The 24,069-nt window shown below is 33.2% G+C and overlaps 1 protein-coding gene across 1 annotated transcript in view; it reads right to left on the bottom strand.

Annotated features, from left to right (window-relative positions):
- Positions 1 to 5,724: 5,724 nt before the first annotated feature.
- Positions 5,725 to 24,069, bottom strand: part of RIMS2 (regulating synaptic membrane exocytosis 2) — a 790,122-nt gene continuing 771,777 nt past the window's right edge. The window contains exons 20-24 of the mRNA XM_074202114.1: positions 16,272 to 16,413; positions 12,800 to 12,912; positions 12,378 to 12,479; positions 9,141 to 9,280; positions 5,725 to 8,703 (exon numbers count right to left, since the gene is read on the bottom strand). Of these exons, the coding sequence (XP_074058215.1) occupies positions 8,485 to 8,703; positions 9,141 to 9,280; positions 12,378 to 12,479; positions 12,800 to 12,912; positions 16,272 to 16,413 (716 nt within the window). The 3' untranslated portion in view covers positions 5,725 to 8,484. The remainder of the gene's footprint in view (positions 8,704 to 9,140; positions 9,281 to 12,377; positions 12,480 to 12,799; positions 12,913 to 16,271; positions 16,414 to 24,069) is intronic.

Below are 24,069 nucleotides of genomic sequence, written 5' to 3'. Positions count from 1 at the left end.
ATTTAGTTAATCATGGGGGGATGTGTTTTACCCCCTGCCCCCAGGGCATGACCTAGGTCAGACATGTGATAACTCACCAAATTCAGACATAGAGATACCTGGAAGGGATATCTACCTTTTTGTTGTTGTTGTTGTTGTTGTTAAATTTCACTCAAAAGAAGGACAATGTACTTGTAAAGTAAGTGTGGGAAACCTTTTTTCTGCCAAGATCCATTTGGATATTTATAACATCATTTGTGGGTCATACACAATTATCAACTTAAAAAATTAGCCCACTATCTTTGGTCAAACATTTAATTAATTCACCCCTAGATTTATTGAATTTTGAGTTCCACCATGGCAATGCCAGACAAAATGATTTTGCAAGTCTTATAATGTCCCGAAGACCTTATATGGCCTGCAGGGCAGATGTTCCCCACTCATATTGTCAAGAAAGAGAACAAAAATGAAATAAAATGCTAAATCATTATAAAGACCAAAGTTTGATCCAAAGAAGAGTTTAGAAAATGGACCTCAAAATTAGATTTTCTTTATTTGAAAAAGTGGAGGATTAATGTTCTGAGGGGTTTTTAAATCAACATGAATAAAAGATCCCCAACTCTTATGCTAATGTTGCTGGGGAAAGGAGCAGTTGTGGTGCAGTTGGGTGATGGAATTACCAACTCTCTGACTCAGGGAGGTAAGAAAGGCTTAGACTTTAATTCAGAGGTTGTATAAAAGTTTGTAAACTACTACACAAATTCACAAGTTAGGTTCTTTGGAGAATCAGCAGGACAGCAAGTTTCAGAACTGACTTAAAGGAGACTGATTATCAGAAGCTGAGGGAAAGGCTAAAGCTAAGATAGGAAACTACTTATTCCAAATGAGGTAGTCATGTAAGAATCAAGTTTAGGTGCTTCAACAAGAATTTTAAGAGTAATAAGGTTAAGCAAAGAAGAGACACCTAAGGAAGAATAGCAATGAGGATAGTCAAGTTGAGAAAGGGATAAAAGGAAAAGGTAAAAAGCCATGAGACAGTGACTAGACTTAGATCACAAGGATCAAGCCCACTCCATGTGGTTGGATCCATGTTGATCCAGCCTGGAGAAAGAAACCAGGCAGCAGCTGCCCTGCCATTTCAATAGGAAAAGAAGGGAGCAAGCCTAGGGTGAACCCTTACTTAATATACTTCTGTGATGGCAGACTGGGGTGGTGTTTAAGGAGTGGCAGAGTATGGCACATACTCCAAGGGTGGGGCTTAATTAACACATGGTGCAAGGTAGCATTTTTCCAACCATGAGTGGCATCTGCTTACCTGCCCCCAGGGCATGACCTAGGTCAGACATGTGATCACTCACCAAATCCAGACATAGGGATACCTGGAAGAGGTTTCTAAAAGCCAATTTAACAATTCAATTCTAAAAGCCAGGGAAATTACAAGATTTCTTTTTTTTTAGGTTTTTTTTTTTTTGCAAGGCAAATGGGGTTAAGTGGCTTGCCCAAGGTCACACAGCTAGGTAATTATTAAGTGTCTGAGACCGGATTTGAACCCAGGTACTCCTGACTCCAGGGCCGGTGCTTTATCCACTATGCCACCTAGCCCCCCAAAAATTTGTTTCTAATACAAAAGGGCTACAACATTTCTCTGTGCCCAATGTTCCCATTTCACTAACAATAGGTATTGATATAATATAAATTTTATTATACCCTGAGAAAGAATGTAAAAAGCACAAAGGACTTATAGGAACTCAGGACAATGAATATAATTCTTCATTCTTTTATGATAAGTCCTTCCTTCTATCTCAAAGAACTATCCATCCTCTAGAATCAGAGTGCCACAGTAGGGTTTGAAATTTGCCTGGAAGATCCACAAAGTTGGAGTTTATTAGATAGTAAATCCCTCACATTCTAGTCAACCTTTTTAGGGAAAGGGAAAAAAGCACTGACTTTGAGGTATTAAGACCTAGGTTCATCTTCTACCTCTGACATGTATGTGACCTTGTGGGAAATTAACTTCATTAGACCTCAGTTTCCTCATCTATAAAATATAGGGGTTGAACTAGATAGTTTTACAGTTGGAAGGAACCTCAGAGACTAACTTCTATCCAAGAGAACTACATTGATCTTTAATGAGCCTTATCTAACTAGCATTATTCTAAAGATTTGGGTTCTTCCTTGAAGGGAAATGAAATTGGAGTTGCTAAAGGAGCAGGCAACCTACATTATTGGCAATAGGTGAGTGCAAAGTTTGTTCCATCCTTTAATCAGCCTATAGTACAGATCTTATGATGTCACCATTCCCCCATCAATAAATTCTAGGGGTTTTCCTATCACTTCTAGGATCAAATTCAAAATCCTCCATTTGGAAATCAAACCCTTTCATAACCTGCTCCTCTCCTACCTTCTCAGTCTTCTCACACCTTACCTCCTGATACATGCTTTTCAACTCAGTGATATGACCTTGTTTCTTTTTCTTGAGCAAACCATTTCTTGGCTCTTGGCATTTTCTCTGTTTGTCTCTCATGCCTGGAATGTTATTCCCCCTCATCTTTACCTCCTGGTTTCTCTGCATTCTTTCAAGTCCCAGCTAAAATCCCATCTGAAATCATTTGATCTGGTACTGCCATAGCAACTGCAGGTGGGACTCAGAATTCAATAAATCTAGGAGCGTTTCACTGGTGAATTAATTGTTTGATTAAAGATAGCAGACTAATTTTTAAGTAGATAATTTTGTATGGTCCATGAATAATGTTATATTCAAATAGCCCTTGGTAGATAAAAGGTTCTCCACCCCTGTTCTAAAGGAAGCCTTTTCTCACCCCCTCTTATAGTGTCTTTCCTGTCTTATTTTATCCTATATATATATATATATAGCTTGTTTGTACATACTTTGCATGTTGCTTCTCTTATAGACTATGAGTTCTTTGAGAGCAAGGATTATCTTTTGACTATTTTTGTACCCTTAGCCTCTGATACATAATATTAAATAATGCTTAATAAATGTTTTTTGACTAAGATTTGAAGCATGTCCAACTTCAATGAGTTGAGAGGTCCTTTTGATCAAGCCTATTCAGCTAGCTCTTAGCATTAACCCAGTTCTCTTTCTTTCCCTGCTCCCTCCACCCAGAACTGACTCTGGCACATCTGGTCCTTCTTTTTTGATATTTTTAGTCCTTTAGGATTCAGTTCAGATATGAGATATGACTTTATTAAATCATTCTGAATGCTGAGATTTAATTTCTCATTCTCACTAAGATGTGACTAGGTTGATCAATGTTCAGTTTGGGGGTACTAGTCAATTCAATTAGTCAATTGGGACCCAGGAACTCCAAAGCCCCAAAATTTCTCCAGTAATCTCAATGAGGTTTTAATGGTTAAGACCAGACCTTTCTTTGTTGTTTAGCTGTTTTCAGTAGTATCTGACTCTGAAAGTAGTATCTGTTTTCAATAGTATCTGAAAACCCCTGGATGGGGCTTTCAGTAATCAAAATCTCAGACACTTGTCTGGGATTAAGCTGTTTGCATTTATTTCTGGTCATATCCTTTAGAGGTGGATTCCAAATTGATTGAGTGATCATCTTCAAAGATCATATAGCTGATTGTTAACTTGGAAGTCTCCAGAGGAATCTTGACTTAGGTCTGTGCTGTTTTACATTTTTACCAATGACTTCGATAAGGCATAACTCAATCTCTGTGAGAGTTTATGTTTATCCCCTATTAAGGCTTTTCTTTCTGACCAACCTTAATCACTGAGAAATCCTCAAGGTTTTAACCTCCCAAATTGTCTTTGGAGTGGTCATTCTTGGTCTTTTTGTCTCATCTCTCTCTCTCTCTCTCTCTCTCTCTCTCTCTCTCTCTCTCTCTCTCTCTCACCTAAGCTTAATCCCTGTTTGGGCATTATCTCAGTCAAATTGGTAAAGACCTAGCTTTGAAGATCAAGGTCTCCCATTGCACCATTGCATCCAGGGCCATCTCTAGGTGTCTTGATTCATATCTGGCCAATGGATGCATATGGTTCTGGAAGTGAAAGTGAAACTGGTGACTTCTCCCAGCACCGGTCACTTGAAACCAATTCACCTGCATATCATGGCATCCCTTCCTTGATGTCATGGTCTTCTTTGAGATCAAAGGTCAAATATCATTCCTATTAAAAATGTGTATATGTATACAAACATAAATACATAGATATATATCTATTTATATGCTCATATCACAAAGTAGATAAAAAGCCATTGATAATATAGTCAAAGTAATGTGAAAAAATGAGAATTGTATGGGGATAAATTATAAATGATTAAGGGAGCTGTGTAATGATTTGGATTTTATAAAAGTTAATATAACATTCAAGAGGAAGTTTGAAGAGTTTCCGGGGGTGGGGCACATAATAATTAAATGCTAAATGAGTCCATGAATAAACAGCCTTGCCATACAAGGATTTGTGTTGAGAAGAAATAAAAAATAAGCTTATAGATATGTATGATGGGGGAATATTATGGGGTGGATTGGGACCCTAGCCTTAGAAACAGAAATGTGTTGATTCTAAGAATGGAGAAATAGTCAGACTTAGTCACAGAATGAATAAGTAAAGTGACAGAGATGAAAATTTTGATCCTAGGAAGAAAGAAAAACTGTGCTCTCAATGAAGTTATTGATAGAAATAAAGGTCTCAGAACAGCATTCTTTGGAATGGTATGAATCTGGGAACAAAATATGTTCCCAGTGATAGGAGAATGGTGGAATAAATTATGATACAAGAAAGTAATGGAATATAATTGGGATATAAGGAAAGACCAATATAAATGATTCAGAGAAACATGAAAAGAATAATGTGAAGTGATGCAAAGTAAAATGAACACAGACAAAAAAGTAATATATACAACTAGAGCACCCAAAAAAAGACAATATGGAGAGAAAAGTCTTTTCAAAAGAAGATTATTTCAGAGATAGAAAAGTTTGCAAATGTATCCCTTTCCAAAGGAGAATTTAGATAAAAAAAAACAACAATAAACAGAAGGCTTGTTTCCTTCTTTACATTTCAGAAAACTCTAAAAACTAGTAAGAAGGAAAGACTAAGAACCAGGAGCTGGAAACCAACTTGAACCATTTATCTACAGTCAAAGTTGTCTTTAGATCCATTGTCTCTGTTATACCAGTTTTGATCTTTGGGATTTCCCCTCCCATTAAGCACAATTTCTTGACAGTGCCATTCCCAAGTTTGAGAAAAATAGGCAAAAATAAAAAGACAGTCATCTGTAAGCTTCATAATCATAAAAAGAAAACACACCAGGCTGGCAGGTCTGTTCACATAGGATTACAGAATGCATCTGATCAAATTCAGAGAAGAAGCATTACAATGTACACATCAAATTCCTTTAGATGAATTCAAACATGAATGTGAGAGATATTAACAATTATTCCTACCAGTTTCATATCCTGAACAGCTGTATACTTGGTCACAGCAATTCTGAGTAACTCCACTGTACATGAGAATTGTTGTAGGGTCTCGAAACTTAGTCATTCAATCCCAAAATCCATCTAAGACTCATCAAAGATTTGAATAATTACAACTTTATAATATAAAACCTACAAGGTTGAAATAAGAGTTGGACATCATCTAACATTCAACATGTGAGTACTTCATTTTAGACTAGAAATCCATTTCTGTTGTTGAAAGTGTAAAAAATAAAGACAGGGAGAGTATTTTAAACTTGGGCATTAATGGTAGAGAAAGACCTGCAACAAATTCATCAGGGTGGAGAAAAGAGAAAGGAAAGGTGGAGGAGGAAAGCATCTCATACGCTTCTGTAAAGAAAATGTTTTATTTAAAGTGTTAATTACCATTACCAGAATGAATTTGATTTACATTAGTTGGCGTTTAGTACAGGCCTAATCTGCCCTTTTGTTCCAACTGGGATTCCCTTTATGTTTAAAACATTTTATGTACAAGACAGTAATGGTCACTGGAATAGTGCTATTTACATGACTAAATCATAGGTAGAATTGCAGACATGAAAATTAAAAAAAATACATCAACTTTTAAATAAATACTGCATAATGACAAATATGTACAAATATTCCATATGGTCATGTCCTTCTTATTAAAATTAGAAATAATTTATATAGGAATATGCACAAAAGATTACTTGACTGCATCTCAATATCAGCAAAATGGTAACAGGTTGTTTTTTTAAATTCTAATGAATATTATGGACTGCATGTCTTTTTAATCAATTGTTGCTGGTACATAGGCATCTAAAGTATTTCAATATACATAGGTTAATTGGTTTCTTCAACAACTTAATATCAATTCATTGTACATCTCAGAATGTCAAGACATAGTCTTGGTGAATTTCATATTGCACCACATAAAGAAGGCATTTTTAGTGATACTCCTTGTAACTTCTGCACCCTATCAGGCATGACTTTCTTTTTTAATGGGCAGCATTAGATTTTTGAACAAACGAAAAAAAAAATCCAATAACTCTGTGTGCATGGCCTTAATTTAAAGGTAAATGAATGCTTTGTAGACTTCCAAGGATGTTGCAAGATATTTTGATTTATCTATACATATGTTATGGACCCAGAACACATGGGTTTTAAGATGTTAGCTAAGTACTATTTCCTTTAAACAGGAAAATTGATCACAAAGTTTGAACCTGCAGCAGAATGCCCCTTTCCTTCCCTACCATGTTAATAATTGCTGCTTAATTGAAATCAGGAGTTTTTATTATCTAGGATTTTACTTTGAGACATTGTCGATGGCATCATGGAACAAGTAAACATGTTCATCTTTCCTCAGAACAATTAAAATATACATGAAGTTGTGTATTTTTTTTGACATTTCCCCAGCAGGTTTTTGTGTACCATGAAACCTCCTAAGCATATTTTATAAAGAATTGAATTTCATAGAGCAAAAATAATTAAGTAATTTTTTTTAAATTTGTTAAGATTGTTTAGCACTGTATGACTATTCAGAATAAATGGAAACCAGTAAAATTAATTTTTTCATTTAAAAATATTAAGACCTTCTAGAAATAATACTTCAATCCTTGGATGAAAGACACTGGTGCTGAAAACAGATTTATTAAAGACATCACACAATGGCCACATGACTCCAGGATTTTGTTGTAGAATTCAATTTGAAGGTGAGAAAAAAATAAAAATTAGTTACCATGCACTGTACAATAACTGCAAAAAGTTCAAATATCTTCTTTATCAAATACATGCTGACTTACTTTAATATACTCCCAAGCCATGTTGCAAAATCCTTTTCAACATGCTGGAAATAATGAAAGCTCTTAAAAGTACTTTTTTTTCCCTCAAAGAATTCAGAAATGCAGAATGATCTGCAATTCTAAATCAAAGATGAGGGTGTATGAGAATATTAAGTCAAAAATAGCAGTTTTAGAGTATAGTGATCATCCTGGTAAGTGAGGGTATGTGTTTATGGAAATCATAAGAGGCAGAAGAAGGTGAATTAGAGAAGAGGAAGAAAGATGTGTACAATTTGCACATAATGTTGAACTTTACAAGGCTTTTACCTTTTACATTTAAATAAATTTAATATATTACACTTGTCACATAAAGAATTTTCAGTATTTTTCTAGAAAGTATCATCATTTTTTGATGTCTGCAAAACACAGACCATGATTAAAGAATGAGAAACATGGTGTGTCTTTGTATCACCCTGTTGCATTCTCTCCCTTTTAAAACCATGCACTAGTGAAATTTTTTTAAAAAATAATATAAATTGTTGAAAATGGCTGATTTTATTCTTTTTTTTGCAAGTTGCAGCCCCGAGAAAATAATTTAAGTGTTCAGCTAAACTGTCCATGCAAAAAAAGTTTCTTTAATTTCATACAGTACAGTACAGCCACAAAACTTTTTTTTTCAGTCTATCACATCTTGGCTTTAACTGAAAGGACAGGTGGAGCTAGAAGTCTGCCACTATTCATCTTGGATGTGGCCAGCATGTGCTGGGCTTCTTCTCTTCCATCCTCAGTTCCACAGGAGGTCTGATTTTTTTTTTCTGACCATATCTTTGGTCTCCTGCTTGTCACTTCATTTTTTCTACTAACCCACTGATATGTAGTGCCTTCATGGTTACAGAGCTCCATTTCTGTAGCATAACTAGGCTTTTCTTAGGAGGGGGCATGTTAGGGAGAACAGAATTATTTTTTTTTAAAGGGAGCAAGAAAATAAAGATATCATTGAAAAGGATGTTTGTTGCATGAGACAGATTTGTATTAATCAATGGCTTCAGATTGGACCAAAAAATGAGTGTCACTGAACTCCAAATCCATTAGTTCTTCATAGCTCCACTCCTTCACCCTGAGGGCCTTCTTTAGGGCACAATGTGTGCAGCTTCCTCTGAGAACACAGGATCGCTTTGTATCCCTAGAAACAGGCTCAGAAGACACAACAGTAAGCATGCAGTGTTACCAGGGTTTGCGACCTGTAATTTTTTTTTTTGTAACGCTGGTTGCTATGACAGTTTTACAGATGCTATGAACGAGCATAAGAAGGTCCCGTTGAACTTTCCAAAGATGACTGGGAAGCTCTTCTAGTCAGAGGGGCCAAAGTTGGATCTACTAAGGAAGAAGGAGGGAACAGTTTGAACCATCCAATCACCATATTAGACAACTCCAGTTCATCTAAAAGTATCTGGGCCACTCCCATAAAGGATTTGTGATCCATTCGTCCATAATCTCCCCAAACAATGATCTGTTGGCAAAGGAAAGAGGAGAAAAACTTTAGATGAATGAATAAGTGATATATTTTATAAGGTAAAATGAACTTAGTACATGTTAAATAGAAAAACAATGTGAATAGTTTCATTTAAATATTGGTATATTTAATCATTCTATTTCTGTAATATAATGGCAAATTAGGAAAACTATATTTATAACTGTTTAGATTAAATTTAGATCAAAAGCATTCTAGGGGGGTTAAATGTATGTGTAAAATGAAGTTCACACATTTAGTCTCTTCAAAGGAGGTAAATTTTAAGTTTAAAAAACATTGACCATAATGTTAAGACATAGTCAAGTGTTTCAATTATTTCCAGAAATAGGGAAAAGAAAGAAATACAACAGAAGACAGTCTGTGAAGGTTTAGAAAAGTACTTGTCTACATAAAAAAGGGAGAAATTCAGCAAATACCTGTAAAACCTTTCCCTGTGGGCTTTCATCAAAAGACAATAGCTGTTGGTAAAGCGGTTCCAGTGTTTTTCTTGCCACTTTTGTTTTCTTTTTGGCTATGCAGACTCCGTTATCTAAGAGATACACCTTTACATATGGTGCTGAGAAGGAAAAAAGTAGGAAAAAGAAGTGAAGAGCTTCTCTGACTAAATGATGGAAATATGTGTGTGTGTGTGTGTGTGTATGTGTGTGTGTGTGTATTAAACAAGTTTTTTGAATTACATATTACAAAATGCTTACAGAAATAAATAGCCTATTCAAGAATGATGTCTTATACCAGAGGAACAAGAAGTGTTTAACAAATGTTTAACAAATAAATCAAAATATAATATAACTCATAAAATGTTAATTTGTGGTTTTCTAAGTCACTATGAGTACATAGGTATCTGTTTCTTTTTGAGTTTGACACAATCTATATTTTAAAAAATACATGCTTAAATAATTCAATAAGTTTAGAACTAATTACGCCTCTCACTCACTCTCAAATTAACTTATTTTATATTTTCTGTACATTTAGTCTTTAAGCAAAGGATATATGTGATATGTTTAAATTAAGTTGGATGGGGAGGCAAAGATTGTGAATGTTGCAAACTGATTTTTCTTCCATGACATTAAAACATTTTTTTCAAATACAGGGAAAAATAACAAAAAAAGTCAAATAATTTTAGAAGGGCTATTTAATAAATAGTATATAACCTAATAGAAAATTTTAAATTGACTGAGAAGGCAAAAGGTTCAAGATCACTATCAGTCAGGGGAAGATCTTACCATGAACTATTGCCATTATTAATTTCATTGTCTTTCATAAAAGACATCATTACCTCTTCAGTTTGATTGTGCAGTTTATGCATAATTATAATAAATACTTTAAGACTACAATGACATTGAAATACCAATGTACTATCAGTAAATACTTTCACAGAAGAATCTTTTTGTGTTTATTTCTTCCAAACTACAGAAAGAGACATTTTTAGAGTAGTGTTCATATCAGATATATTCTTTTTGTTTGCTTTTTGTTTTTTGCAAGACAACGGGGTTAAGTGACTTGTCCAAGGTCACACAACTAGGTAATTATTAAGTGTCTGAGGCTAGATTTGAACTCGGGTCATCTTGACTCCAGGGTTGGTGCTCTAACCACTGAGTAAAACTGAGAATCTTGCCTTGCATTTTGCTAAAAAAGTCAAGGTCATTATCTTTTATCACTCAGATGCTTTATGTCACTTAATTCCTGTCTCACATGAAAAGGTATATGTTTTCCATGCCTGGGCAAACTACTGTACATGCATAAGATGTCTCATTCCATCTACCCCTCCAATCACTCCCAGGATTACAGGCTCCAAACCAACCCTTTATTCCCCACAGTTAAACATTTTATAAATTCACATCTGTGCTGTCCTTTACAATGACACTGCAAACACCTTAGGTTCAAGTTCTTATTAACTCTCACCAAACTTTTGTAATAGCCTCCTAATTGGTCTTTTTACTTTTAGTCTCTTCCTTTTCCTATATATCCTTCATAAGAATCCTAAATATTTTCTCTAATCCTAGTTTTAAAGTTGCAAGTTGACCTAAGAGTCAACCCATAAATAACAGGAATATCTTCCATAAAGATTTAACTAATTGCCTCTTAAAAACTCACTACTTCCTGAAATGATTTGATAGAATACAGGGCCTGGAGTCAGAAAGACTCAATTTCCTGAGTTCATATCTGGCTCAGACTCATATACTACTTTGTGACTCTGGGCAAATCAGATGGCCTCAGTTTCCTCATCTGTAAAATGAGACAGAAAAGGAAATGGCAAACTACTTCAGTATTTTTGCCAAGAAAGTCTCAAATGAAGTCACATTTATCTAATTCTAATACTAGAAGACAATTCAAAACATCCAGGTGGTGCCTTGGATAAGGCACTGTTTGGGCCGGGAATGATGAAGACTTGAATCCAAATATTGCCTCAGACACCTACTAGCTATGTGATCCTGAACAAATCATGTAACCATTTTTTGCCTCAGGGGCTGTTGTGAGAATAATATCAGATACTATTTTTAAAGGGTTTAGCATAGGGCCTAATTCATAGTAGACCTTGAATAAATGTTTTCTTCCCTCCTAATTACCCCACTCCAGGTTGGCCTTCTCCTCCAGGTTAAACATTCCTAATTTGTTCACCTGTTTTTTTAAATAGTCATTGTTTCCAGCCCACTCCTTTAGTAGATGATGTGCTTCTATGAATGGTTCTAAGGTCACATCAGTTGTTTTGTTGCCATACCATAATAACTCATACTGAGCTGAAAGTACACTAAAATATCCTGGTGTTTTTTAATGTAGCCTCTTATCAGCTATACCTCCTCTAAGTCCCATAATTGTGTAGTTCACTTTTATGAACTCAGTTTTAGAAATTTACATTTAACTATTCCGAATTTCACTTGATTCGTGTATTTAAAAACCTTCAGTAAATCTCCATTGCCTATTAAATAGAACAAAATCCTAAATCCTGGCACGATCTGTTTCCATATGTTCTTTTCAATTTTATTTCACGCTTATTTCCTTCACATTCTCTTTAGTTTAGATACTTTTGACTGTTAATGATGTCCCTTTTTAGTCCCCCCCCCTCCCTTTTTAGCTCAGTCTTTATTTTCATCATTCCAACCTGCCAGGAATTGACTTCCTCATCTATACTGAAAGTCTTCCTTTCCCTTATCATCTAACTCAGTTGTTAACTTTTTCATAAATTTTCCCTGTCACCTCTAACATAAAGTAACTAAGAAAGCTGTATCTAGAACTAATCCATTGTCTTATCTCATTCTGTTTTATGTTATTTGAATATTATATCAGTTTCTTATTATATTTTATACTTCTTGAGGGCAAGGTCTTTGTCTTAATTCACACCTTTGTTTCTACTGTCCTTTCACATAGTAGATAACCTTTTCTTTGTTGATTGCACAAAATATATCACAGAATTTTATTAGCTTTCATTTTTTTTAGATTTTTCAAGGCAATGGGACTAAGTAGCTTTCATTTTTTGCCTCTATTGTTGAAATTTATAGTCAGTAAGTGAAAAGAGGTCTCAAAAACAATGAATATTTTTCAGTTATTTAATGAAAACAAACCCTTTTAAACAGAAAGGAGTAGATAAAGCACATGGATAGTGGTCTAATAAGATGGATAAATTTCTAAGTGCTAGAAAGCACTCTAGTTCCTACCTGGCAGTGTCTTTGAACCTGGTTTTACCACAAGGCCACGGGCCCGAATTATCTCTACCTCCAATTGTCCCTTTTTGTCCATCATTCCAACCTGAATGTCACCTAAAGGAAATAAAAAAGGACATTAGCATCCAAAGAAAATCAGGAAGTTTCATATCCAGATCTTGTAAGTGATCATTCTTTAATTTGCCATTTACCAATATATTTTTGGGCATTGGTTCAAATGTTTATGTCATGGATTCTTTGTCTAAAAGCAATACAATAAACAAGTATTTCTTTGTAACTCTGTTTTTGTTCAACTCTAAAACATGAAAAAAAGGAAATTGAGAAAAAGTTCCTAAAAATATTTTTTAAATGAAGAGGATATGACTTTGAATAACATTATCATTTACCTAGAAAAATCACACAATAGTAATACTCACCCATAGCTGGTGTAGCCAATGTCTGGCGGCCAACTAATTGAGCTGGACCAAGGCCATCCAGAAAATCACTGAACTGGCTGTCTGAGGCCAATCGAACACCAGGGAAAATCAAGCTAAGAGGAAAAAAAATATAAAACTCAAATTACTCAAATTCAAATAAATTTTTACCATGTTTCTTCTTGAAACTCCATAAACAATCATTGCCTATTAGGACTCAATTGGCACGTCAGAGGCAATCTAGCATAATCAAGTCTTTTTGTATTTTTTTTAATGTGGCTATTTTATCTCCCAATGACAGGGAATTTGTTTTATATTTTTTTTGTATGCCCCACAGTGTCTATTTTAATGCTATAAATATAGAAAGTACTAATGAATCATATAGTAGTGAAAGCAGAAGGGACCTGTTTTAAGTTGCATCTGAAAATGAATTCTCATCACCAAAATATACATCAAACATGTTTTTTAGCCTTTGCTCTCATGATGTCTTATGAAGGGAGATGGCTCATGAAGGGAGAAATTCATTGCTTTCACAAGGTAGTCTGTTCCATTTTTGGATAACTTTAATGTTTCAAGAAGTCCTTATAGAAGCAAATCTAAATTTGCCTCTTTACAATTTCCATCTGCCCAACCACCTTGATTGAAGTCAAAGAGAACAACTAAACTCTTCATGTGAGAGCTCTTCAAATACTAGAACTATTGTGTCTCCCCTGAATCTTTTAATCTCCAAGATTAATATCTCCAGTTTATTTAATTTATTTTCCTATATAATGAACTTGAGGTCCTTCACTATTATTATTTTCCTTTTCTGGAAACTCTCGAGGTTAAGAACAATCTTCTTGAAATATAGAATGCAGAATTGAACACAAGATTCCACATGTGACCTGACTAGAGCAGAGAATACAATGAAACTATTATCTCCTTAGTTTGGGATTATTCTATGTTTCTCTTTATGGAGTCCAAGAATACATTCATTTTTGTGGTTACTATAACTCAATCATAAATCATTCTGAAAATCTTGGATGAACTATTATCTAGCTATATCTCTCTAATTTTGTCTTTGAGAAGCTGACTTTTTAAAACTTACATATGAGACTTTATACCTTTTATTTTACCTGATACATAGGCAGGTTCTATTTGATTTTTCTATCCATCTCTGATTCTCTAGCAAAACTTTAGACCATAACTGGTGCCCAATGAAGACTGCCCATATTTGCAGTTGTCTTTTCTTTCCTAGGCTTTTAGGCTCATTTAAATCATCATTTCTTTCTTTTTTTTGGCAAGGCAAACGGGGTTAAGTGGCTTGCCCAAGGCCATACAGCTAGGTAATTATTAAGTGTCTGAGACTGGATTTGAACCCAGGTACTCCTGACTCCAGGGCTGGTGTAAATCATCATTTCTTTCAATTCATTTCTAATTCACTTCAGTCATTTCTAATCAGTTTTTACCTTATAAGACTTTTTTTCCCCAGAAAATCCTGTACTTTAACATATCCTTTGTATATTTTGAGATCTATTTATACTTATGATGAGCTCATTCATCTGGTCACCTCAAACTTTCCTTATAAACTGTAATCTTTCAGCAAGCCAGTATTGATGCAGGGGAACAATGGACACAGAGAAATATTGTTATATTTATTGGATACAAATTTTTGTAACATTTTCTGTACTGTTAAAATATTTTTTTTTTGGTCTTTGTGAACCCTATTTCTGGCAAAAAGATACCCCCTAAATCCTTGAGAATTCTAAGCCACTTGGAAAGACCTTGGTCACATATCCACCTGTGGGACAGGCTAGTTATGTATCCATGGTAAATGTTACCTTAAACCAAGTAAAAGTCCTTCCAATTCCAGATGTTAACCTCTCCCAAAATGCTGCCCCTTCCACAGATTCTATAGGGGCATTTAAGGAGAGTGTTTTTCTTTTGCCTTTCCTGTACAACAAAATTATTACATGTTATCCTCTGCATAGCTTTTAAAAATTCTTGATATTCAATATAAGATGCTTAACTAACTAGTTTTTGCTACAACTAATCTATTATTTGTTTGTTATAACTTTTCCTAATAAATTTGTTTTTCATTTTTATATATGCACTCTGGGGTCAGATGATCTGTGAATTCTTCACCAATACAAACCCAGAGAAAGAAAAAACCAGACATCAGTACTATTTTAAATTATAAAACAATTCCAAAATTGTATTATCATCTTGTATAACTTTAGTATTAGTCAACTATATCTTTGTTGTTTCTATTGTTTGTGATGCTACAGGAAGATCACCTGATTTCACTTTCCTTTATTAGTATCTTAGCTCCAACTTTGTAACAACATTCATTGACAATTTCATTAACTATTATCTTGCTAATAACAATACTGCCAAAAAAAGCTTTAATAATGTTCTTTATGCAAGGGAGTATGATATAATGGAAAAAGAAAGGGCTAGGAATTTGGGTTGGAATCTGACCAACACTTGCTGCTGACAAGTCATTTCATTTACCTAATTTCAGTTTTCTCATTTGCAAAGTGAGACTAATAATAGCATCTACTTCACAAGGTTACTGTGACTTAAATGATATGATGTAGGGAAAGCATTTGCATTTTTTAAAATGCTATATAATGTTGCCCATTATTTCATCTTTTTTCAATAATAAATTCCATTAATGGCAGATTTATTTAAAAGGAATAGTAACAGAGGAATGTTTTGCCATTAAATTGACCATTAATAAGTGCATGGGAGAAATTTAAGAATTCCAATGACATTTCATAATTTTAAAAAGACAAGGAAACAGAGTATGTCACAGATTTATTTTGGGGAGAGGCTGAGTTATTTGTACCACCTATTCTTCTTATAAAACATTAGTAAATGTTCTCTTCTAAACATTAATTACATCTGGTTAGCCAAATGATTTCAACTACAGTTCAAGGTGGGAAGCATATTGATGGAAATTTGTAAGTTATAGAATAAGGAAAAAAATACCCCAACCCTACTTCAAAGAACTAATTTCAGAATTTTCAGGCAGTAAAATTGTTTTTCTCTAGAGATTAAATTTATTCCAGCAATTGGGGGTTGGTAAAAGGACTCTCAGGGTGGATCCTTATGTGCTACACAAAGACTCTCTCTCTCTCTCTCTCTCTCTCTCTCTCTCTCTCTCTCTCACACACACACACACACACACACACACACACACTCACATACACACACACACAAACACAAACACACCCCATCATGTATTAAAAAGATGGATACTCTATCCCCTCTGCCTACAAAAATATGTTCTGATATGAAAAGCCTGGCATGTCATATTAGTAACAGGTAGATAAAAGCACTTTTCACAAGTTATCAGCATATGAAAACAATTGTAAAACTGAGCTTCAGAGCCAGTTAATTAATTTTCTGGTAGCAAGCACAAAGGCTGAGACAGAAAATCGTTCCTAATTTTGAAGCAGATAAGATGATACTGCTCACGGAGTTCACTCACTTTCCTTCAGAACTATAGCTGTTCATGCTTCCATCTGTAGATTCACGGCTTGCTTGTCGAGTCATCCAGTTTCTCATTTCTACTGCCAGGCCAGTTTCAGTACTCCTCTGGACGGTACTCCGTAGTTTTTTACCTCCAGCTTCTGTATCAATACAAACAAAACAATAGCAGTGGCATAACTCATTTGAAACAAAAAATAAAAAAGCAGTAAAGGTATTTGAGATCTCTCCATGAAGACACAATGCACGATTATTATTAAGATAGAAAGAGAAAAGATGTTAAAACTTGCTATGTAGGAAGTAAAAACCTAAGAAATCTTTAAAAATGGAAGCAAGATACACAAAGCACTACCATTTTATTCCAAGTTATTTATGAGAGCACTCCAGTTGCACAAAGAGAAAAGGTTTAATTTAGAAGAAATAAAAAACAGATATTGTTTCCATTAAGATTTTAAAATGCTTTCTCTCCTTACTTATGGTATTTAAAAAAAATTTTTTTATCATAGAGTAGGGACAAAGCTGAATTGTTAAGGAAATTCAGATATTAAATAATCTTAAATACTTGTTTTTAATTTTTATAGCTAAATGAAAACAGGAAAGTTTCCCCTATTGTAATAGTCCAATCATTTTTTATAGAAGAATAAAGATGATAATTTAAAAATAATGGCAGAGTCTTCCATTCTGGAAGATGAAACCCCAGTACTGTCATGTAAGAAAATATCTTTTAAAAACAATAGGAAGGGGGGTAGGACAAAAAAAAATTGAAAAATGTCTTTTGTTCCTAAAACAGAAACAATCACAACATGCTAAGGGAATAGGGACAAAGAGAAGTGAGGCAGAAAGAAAATAAAGCAAAAGTGAATTTTGTGAACATAAAAGCATTTGTAAAAATGATCATTTTAGGCTCTTAGAATAGTGTAAGTTGATTTTTTTAATAGTCATGTTAAGAGTAGCTAGCAGATAATTATATTAAATAATGAAATCCAAAGGAACCTCATTTTCATTTGCTTGTAGCTTGAACTCTAATGAATAAACTTCACCTCCTCTCCCTTAGACCTTCCAGAGAGTTTTCACAAGCACTGTATTTATGCTTGAAATAACTTCTCTGCTCCACTGGACCCAATTTTGTCCCTTATTTTCTTTAAAAGATAGCCAAACTAAGAAATCTGTCAAGGGAACTTAATTTCAAATATTTAATTCATATATACATTATTGGAGTTAATTTCTTTACAACTTACCTTCCTCTCATAAAACTGTATCCATTTATTTCTACATTTGCATCTACTTCTAGGTATGTATTACAGTAAAGATCTTTATACTGTCTAATTGTCTATACTGATGAAGAAACAAGGAGGTTAATATAATACAACACCAAGGAGTCATAATTCTAGAACTAGAAGGGACCTCAGAAGCTATCAGGTCAATTGCATCATTTTACAGAGGAAACTGAAGTCCAGTGAATTTAAGTGAATTTATTAAGTACCTGATATGAGTTTAACATTCTGCTGAACCTCACTGCTTCTCAGTCACTTACACTTGTTGTTGGTTTAAGGATTTGAATAAATGAAATTTTTTTCCTCTAGGAATTGACTTCAAATTAAAAAATAAAGTTAAGCTTTAAAAATGTCATTTAAGAAGAGCTAAGAAAATAGTTTGTCTTGATGTACTGGGAAAGTGTTCTGAATTTTTTTTCTTATTCCTGCCTCAAGTATTTACCAAGAACAGAAGAAAAATAGAAAGAAATATAGGCTGATGGAAAGTGGAACCTGAAATGGTATTTGACATTATGGTGGACCCCAAGATATTGGATGGAGATTAAGAGATAAGGTGGGTCAGAATAATTGGAATTGATTATGAAAAGCTTTAAATACCAGAATGAGGAATGGAACTAAATGTAGGGGCAAGAAGTAGTAGGATGGGGGGAAAAAAACAAAACTGTTTTAGGGAAACAGAAGTCTTGATTTACACCTGGGCTCACTTATTACTTGTGTAAGTCATTTTATTTCTTTGAAGCTCAGTTTCCTCATCTGTAAAATGAGGATATTATTATTTTTATTACTTACCTCATGGAATAGATGTAAATAAAATACTTGATGAATCCTAAAGTATTATATAAGCATAAGCTCTTCTTCATAAATAATATTTTTAAATATCTAAATTAATTAATAGTAAACATGTTGTACTGATATTGGCATAAGGATTATGTCTTATATATAGATTATTCATTCTAAATGAATGCTTCATTCAGTAGTAGCATAAGTTATGTGAAACAAGTTAATTATTATAATACTGTAAAAATTAATTATTCAAAAATTAACCAACTCTCTTGAATAAAAAATGACTTTAGTAGATTAGAGAAGTTTAATGTACTGTTAGTACTGTCAGTGACTGAACCACACCCCTCATCATACTAATAATAACAGTGCCAGATAAGTAACAAATACATTAAAATGATAATCAAATGTATCTATAATTTCATTGATGCAGGTTCTCTCTACAATGGTAAAACTGCAACCCATCCATGTCATTTTGTCCTGTGTGATTTTTGTCCATGTTCTTCCATAAATCTCCCAAAGTTTTCCTCAATATACCTGAGATCTTTTCCTGGTTCTTTTACCATGAGTACTCAGCAGCACTCAGTTTTTCCATTTGTTAATTTTTCCTATATGACCAATCTACCAATTATAGAGCAATTTGCACAAAGCTATCTTTAAAGTATGTTATGGTTCTCTTGTGTCCATGACCATTTCTATCTTCTCTCATTTGGAGATTCAAAACACATCTTTAGATAAAAACAGACTTTGGGGTTATATTTCATATATATAGAAGGCAGTCACTTTAAAGGATTTATTGAAATTTTGCAGAAGATACAGTACTTGCCCAGTAAATGTGTAAAACAACAAGATATAGCCTAACTTTAAACACCAAAGCCTTTTGGTTACATGAATATTAAATTCCAATGCAATTCTTTATAGTAATTTTTACTTAGTAGGTGAAAGGATCTATCAAACTATTCTATTTAAAAACCTTTTTTTCCAACAAAAACTGCTGATGTTTATGTCTACTTTCTCATTTCTACAAAATTTTTATGAGATTAGTTGCTTCATGTATTGAAGATACCCAATTAAATGTATGAAAAGATCAGTCAGGCTTTCATACAAGACATTTTACAAATGTTGTAACAAACCATTGATTCATACAATTGAAATAAGGTTATAGAGAACACAGGATTCCACTCTGCTTATTGTCTAATAACTATAAAGAAACATTTGTTTAGCAAAGTATAATGGTAGCTTGAAGGATATCTTCAAAAAAGGTATCTCATAAGAATGTCAAAAATCCTTGAAATAAGTAAAAAGAGACAATAATTTGTTTGAACTTTTTGTTCAATGCCATGCATGACTCTATCAGACCAGCTTATTTAACCTTGAATTCATGGCCAACAGAACTGTAGTTCATGCCTAAATGAAACATATCCAAAACACATGCTTTTGGTGTTTTTTTTCTTAAGGCATATCTCAGACTCTTCGCCCTTAGGAACACTAGAGAGAACCAAAGCATTACATTTGGAAGCCATTTTAAACAATGAAATTGCCAATAAAAATAACAAAAACTGTGAAAAACAAGCCACTAAATAAATTACAAAAAGGATACTTATTTACAGTATGAGATCTGAAACAAGAAGGCAGTATTGCCTTGTTTTACCTCAGCTGTTAATGTATAAATCAGGTGCCTTAAATATTTTGCCACTTTGTGGCAGGTCCACAAACCATCTTGAAAATATGAGTATTGGTTTTGGAATTACAAATAAGTTTTAGCAAAAGATGAATTTGAAAATATAGAATTTATGAGTAGTGAGAATCAAATGTATGTCTAAGTTTCATAAAATATTAAAAAGAAGAAAACATAATCAATAGTTGTTTATGTAAATAAGGTCCAAATTTTTCCATATCTTTGGAATATTCCATAGAAAAAATTGACAAAAAGAAACACCATATCAAAACTCATGTGATACAGCAAAAATAGTACTTAGAAGCTGCTAAATTTATATCTTAAAATGTTTTCATCAATAAGAAAGAAACAGATCAGTAAACTGGGCATATGATAAAAAAAAAAGAAAAGCAACTCATTGGGAAAAACTCCAAACAAAACACTAAGACCCTAAAGTGATTGAAGTGATTTTTAAAAAGTAAAAGTTAAAAAGTACTTAAAATTGAATTGACAAAATTAGGAGCTTTTTATAAAGAAACTAAGAAAATAGGTAGTCATATTTTCATTTAAAAATCATTTTTTAACAAACATTAAAAGGAGAATTCACAAGTAAAGAGTAAATAAATAACTACAAGAAAATTTTGTTTAATAGAATGTCAAATTTGAAGGGCCAAGGTATTTTTAAAACTTTTTAGTACCACCCAACTAGAAAAAATATAGTACAACACAGATAATGCTAATTTGTGGTTTTTGAAGTCAATATGTAGTTAGCTGCACAGATCCATTTCTATTCGAGTTTGACACCAATAACTTAGATGGCATGAATAGATATGTGCAAAAATATCACATATCTGGGTTAACTAAATAACTTGTTTATTCAAATAACCTAATATCAGAAAAAAGAAATTGAATAAGCCATAAATAAACTTCTGAAGGTGGAGAAAGAAATCAGTACAAGGCAATGCAAGTGAACTTTATTTAATATTTGAAGATTTGAATTTTTTAAAATTTTAATTAAATTTATTTAGATATGTTAAATTTAAATTAAATTAATTTAATTAATTTTAATACTAGAAAGAAAAAAGTAGAGACAGAAAATCATAGACTAAAATATCTCAAATGAATATCAATATAAAATAATAGTGTAGTGGTTACAATATATTAAAATTATATACTATGATAAAATTAGATTTAATCCAGAATACATGTAGTTCTAAATAAATAAACTATAAACATAATAGTCCATATTTCTAATAAAAGTGATTTAAAAAAACTCACTTGATTATATAATAATAGATAACAAAAGTCAACACATTTCTGTAGGGTTATTTTTTTTAAGGCAGCATACAGTATATGTACTATTCAGGGCAGTTAGGTGGCTCAGTGGATAGAGTACCAGGTCTGGAGTCAGACTATGTGACCTGGGGGCAAGTCACTTAACTGTGGCTTAGTTTCCTAATCTATAAAATGAACTGAGGAAGTAATAATACAGTATCTTTGCCAAGAAAACCCAAATAAGGTCATGAAGAATCAGACATAACTGGAAAAGGACTGGACAACAGCATTAGCTTGTTTATTGGTCAATCATCTTATGTAACAGATATTGGTGTATAAGCTACAATTATTTTTATGGTAGTACCTTTACAGATGCTCATTATGAGTACTCCCATTAGAGATTATGAAATATCCCATGAAATGATGCTTCTTGTCTTTGGATACTTGACAAAGCCAATTCTCTTATGTGTTTTTCCAAAGAAAAGATATGACCTTATGTTTCAGTTTGGTTACAAATTTCTTCTGTCTTGGTTTTGTTTATAGTAAGACTGTAAAGGTTGACTTAAGATCTTCCAGTGGTTTTTGGATAAAAGTCATATTTAAAGAATCAATTACTAAATTAAAAGTTTGTAGACTCTTCAAAAACCATATGATTCTCAGTCCCCTTTTCCCCTTTTCTGACACTGGCTAGGCAAAAGTAAAAGAGACCCTCACAAAATGAATTGTCTTAATGCATTTTACTTTTGATTTATGTATTGCCATGGCCAAAGAAATCAATATATCCTCAAATGTACTGCCATGCCAATGCTGATGAGTCTCTCTGTACCTAATTACCTTGGCTGTTCCTCAGAAAGCAGACTCAATCTGATGTCAGGACTATATTTGAAACCTACCCAGAATTGTAGAATTTCCCAGAGCTTATGTTCCTTTGGCACAGTCTTTAAGAACCTAGGGTTACTTCCATGCTGAGATGAGGCAGCAGAGTAGGATTTTTAAAGCTTAGTATCCCCAAATAATATTTGAAAGCCAAAATGTAGAACAGCAACTTTAAGCAATAACAAGTTACTAACCAAGATATTTTTGGTTCCTTGTGCTTTGTATGAATTCCATGAATAGAGTATAATAAAAAGAGAACTAAGTTACAAAGCCAAAGGATCTGTAATAAAATTCTGGCTCTGCTACTTGCTAACATAGGGAGCACTTTGTAGAGCTCTGTTTCTTATTCTCTAAAATGATATACATTAGAAGATTTCTAAGACTTTTTCCCATTCGAAATTTAATAGGTCTATGTTTGTTACCTGAGTATTTTGAGCTTTATGATAATAAAAACATGAAAAAAATCCTGACCAAAACATTCAACTTATATTCACAATGTATATTTTACCATTATTATAACTACAGGCTATACATGTAAAAATAATATTTTCTGGATATGAAACAGATCAGTGCAATTTATAATTTGTAGGAAATATTGCATTAGAGAAAAAAAATCAGGATTTTATCTGGACCTTTATTTCAATATAGAACTCCTGTTGAGAAAATCTCTAACAACATAGATCTATTGCTTTTACAACTTACTATTTTAAGCAGTTCTTATAAACATTATTCTTTTGGGGGACAATTTAATTAAAATGTATCAATGGTTTAAAATTACCACAATTCACTGATAAAGAAATGTAAGAAATTGGGGAGAAATTTCAACTATGTAGGAGATTTTCATAGAGAATTTGTACTCTGAAGAATGGAAACAGGGTCTTAGATTTATTCATTCATTTAGATATTTATTGTGTTGTTGATTTTAGAATAAGATGAATAAAATTTTACAGATCTTGTGTTAAAAATAGCTGATATTTATATGATGTGTATTATAAAGTGCTTTACATACACTATATAATTTAATTTTTATAATAACACCGAAAGGAAGTTGCTATGGATCTTATTTCCATTTTATACATGGGGAAACTGAGGCTTTGAGAGATGATATAACTTGTGGATGATGTTGACACGGATAAAAAAAGAAAGGATAAGAATTAACACTATTAACTTTCCCCCTTCTTTCAATTAAAAGTCCAAACCCTAAAATTTCCTTAATTTTTAGAAATAAAAGGATAAAAATATAACTGTTCACAATGGAAAAAAGAAAGATGACTCTGGAAGAGAATGTGAGGCTGGTGACTTAGCACAGCATTCCCTCATTCAAATCCTGTCTTCTAGAACAAGGATGCCCCAGGCAAAGACTTTAGATAAAAAGGCCAAGATCTCCCACTACATCCAGGGTCATCTCCAGTTGTCCTAATCTTTACCTGGCCACCAAACTTAGGTGACTCCAGAGAAGAGAGTGAGACAAATGACTTTTATAGTGCCCTCTCTCAAGTCCAATTCATTTGCAAGTCATGGTATCAACTTTCTCATGTCATGATCTTCTTCGAGAATGAAGGACAAATAACATGTACTTCATGACACCACTGAAAGAAGCAATCCATTGAGTCCAACAATTTTCATTTCACAGATGAAGAATTAAGGATGAATGAATGAAGATGATAAAGCCTACAGAGGGCAAATGCCTTGATCAAAGCTAACAGGTAGGGGTAAGAGCTAGTATTAATCTCAGATCCTCTGACTCTACAGGGAGTGCTCATTCCATTATGCTATGGTGCTTGCCTTCTCTAGTTCAGAGGGCTTTTCTAAATATAAAATGAGATATTTATAGGAAAGTTCTGAAAATTTTAATAATTATAAATTATACACAATAGATATAATATATAAACACATGATACATATAATAAATGTGAATAATTATAAATTATAAAAAT

The sequence above is a fragment of the Macrotis lagotis genome, chromosome X (genome assembly GCF_037893015.1).
Source record: "Macrotis lagotis isolate mMagLag1 chromosome X, bilby.v1.9.chrom.fasta, whole genome shotgun sequence".
Taxonomy (NCBI): domain Eukaryota; kingdom Metazoa; phylum Chordata; class Mammalia; order Peramelemorphia; family Peramelidae; genus Macrotis; species Macrotis lagotis.
This window is presented reverse-complemented; position numbering and strand designations above follow the sequence as displayed.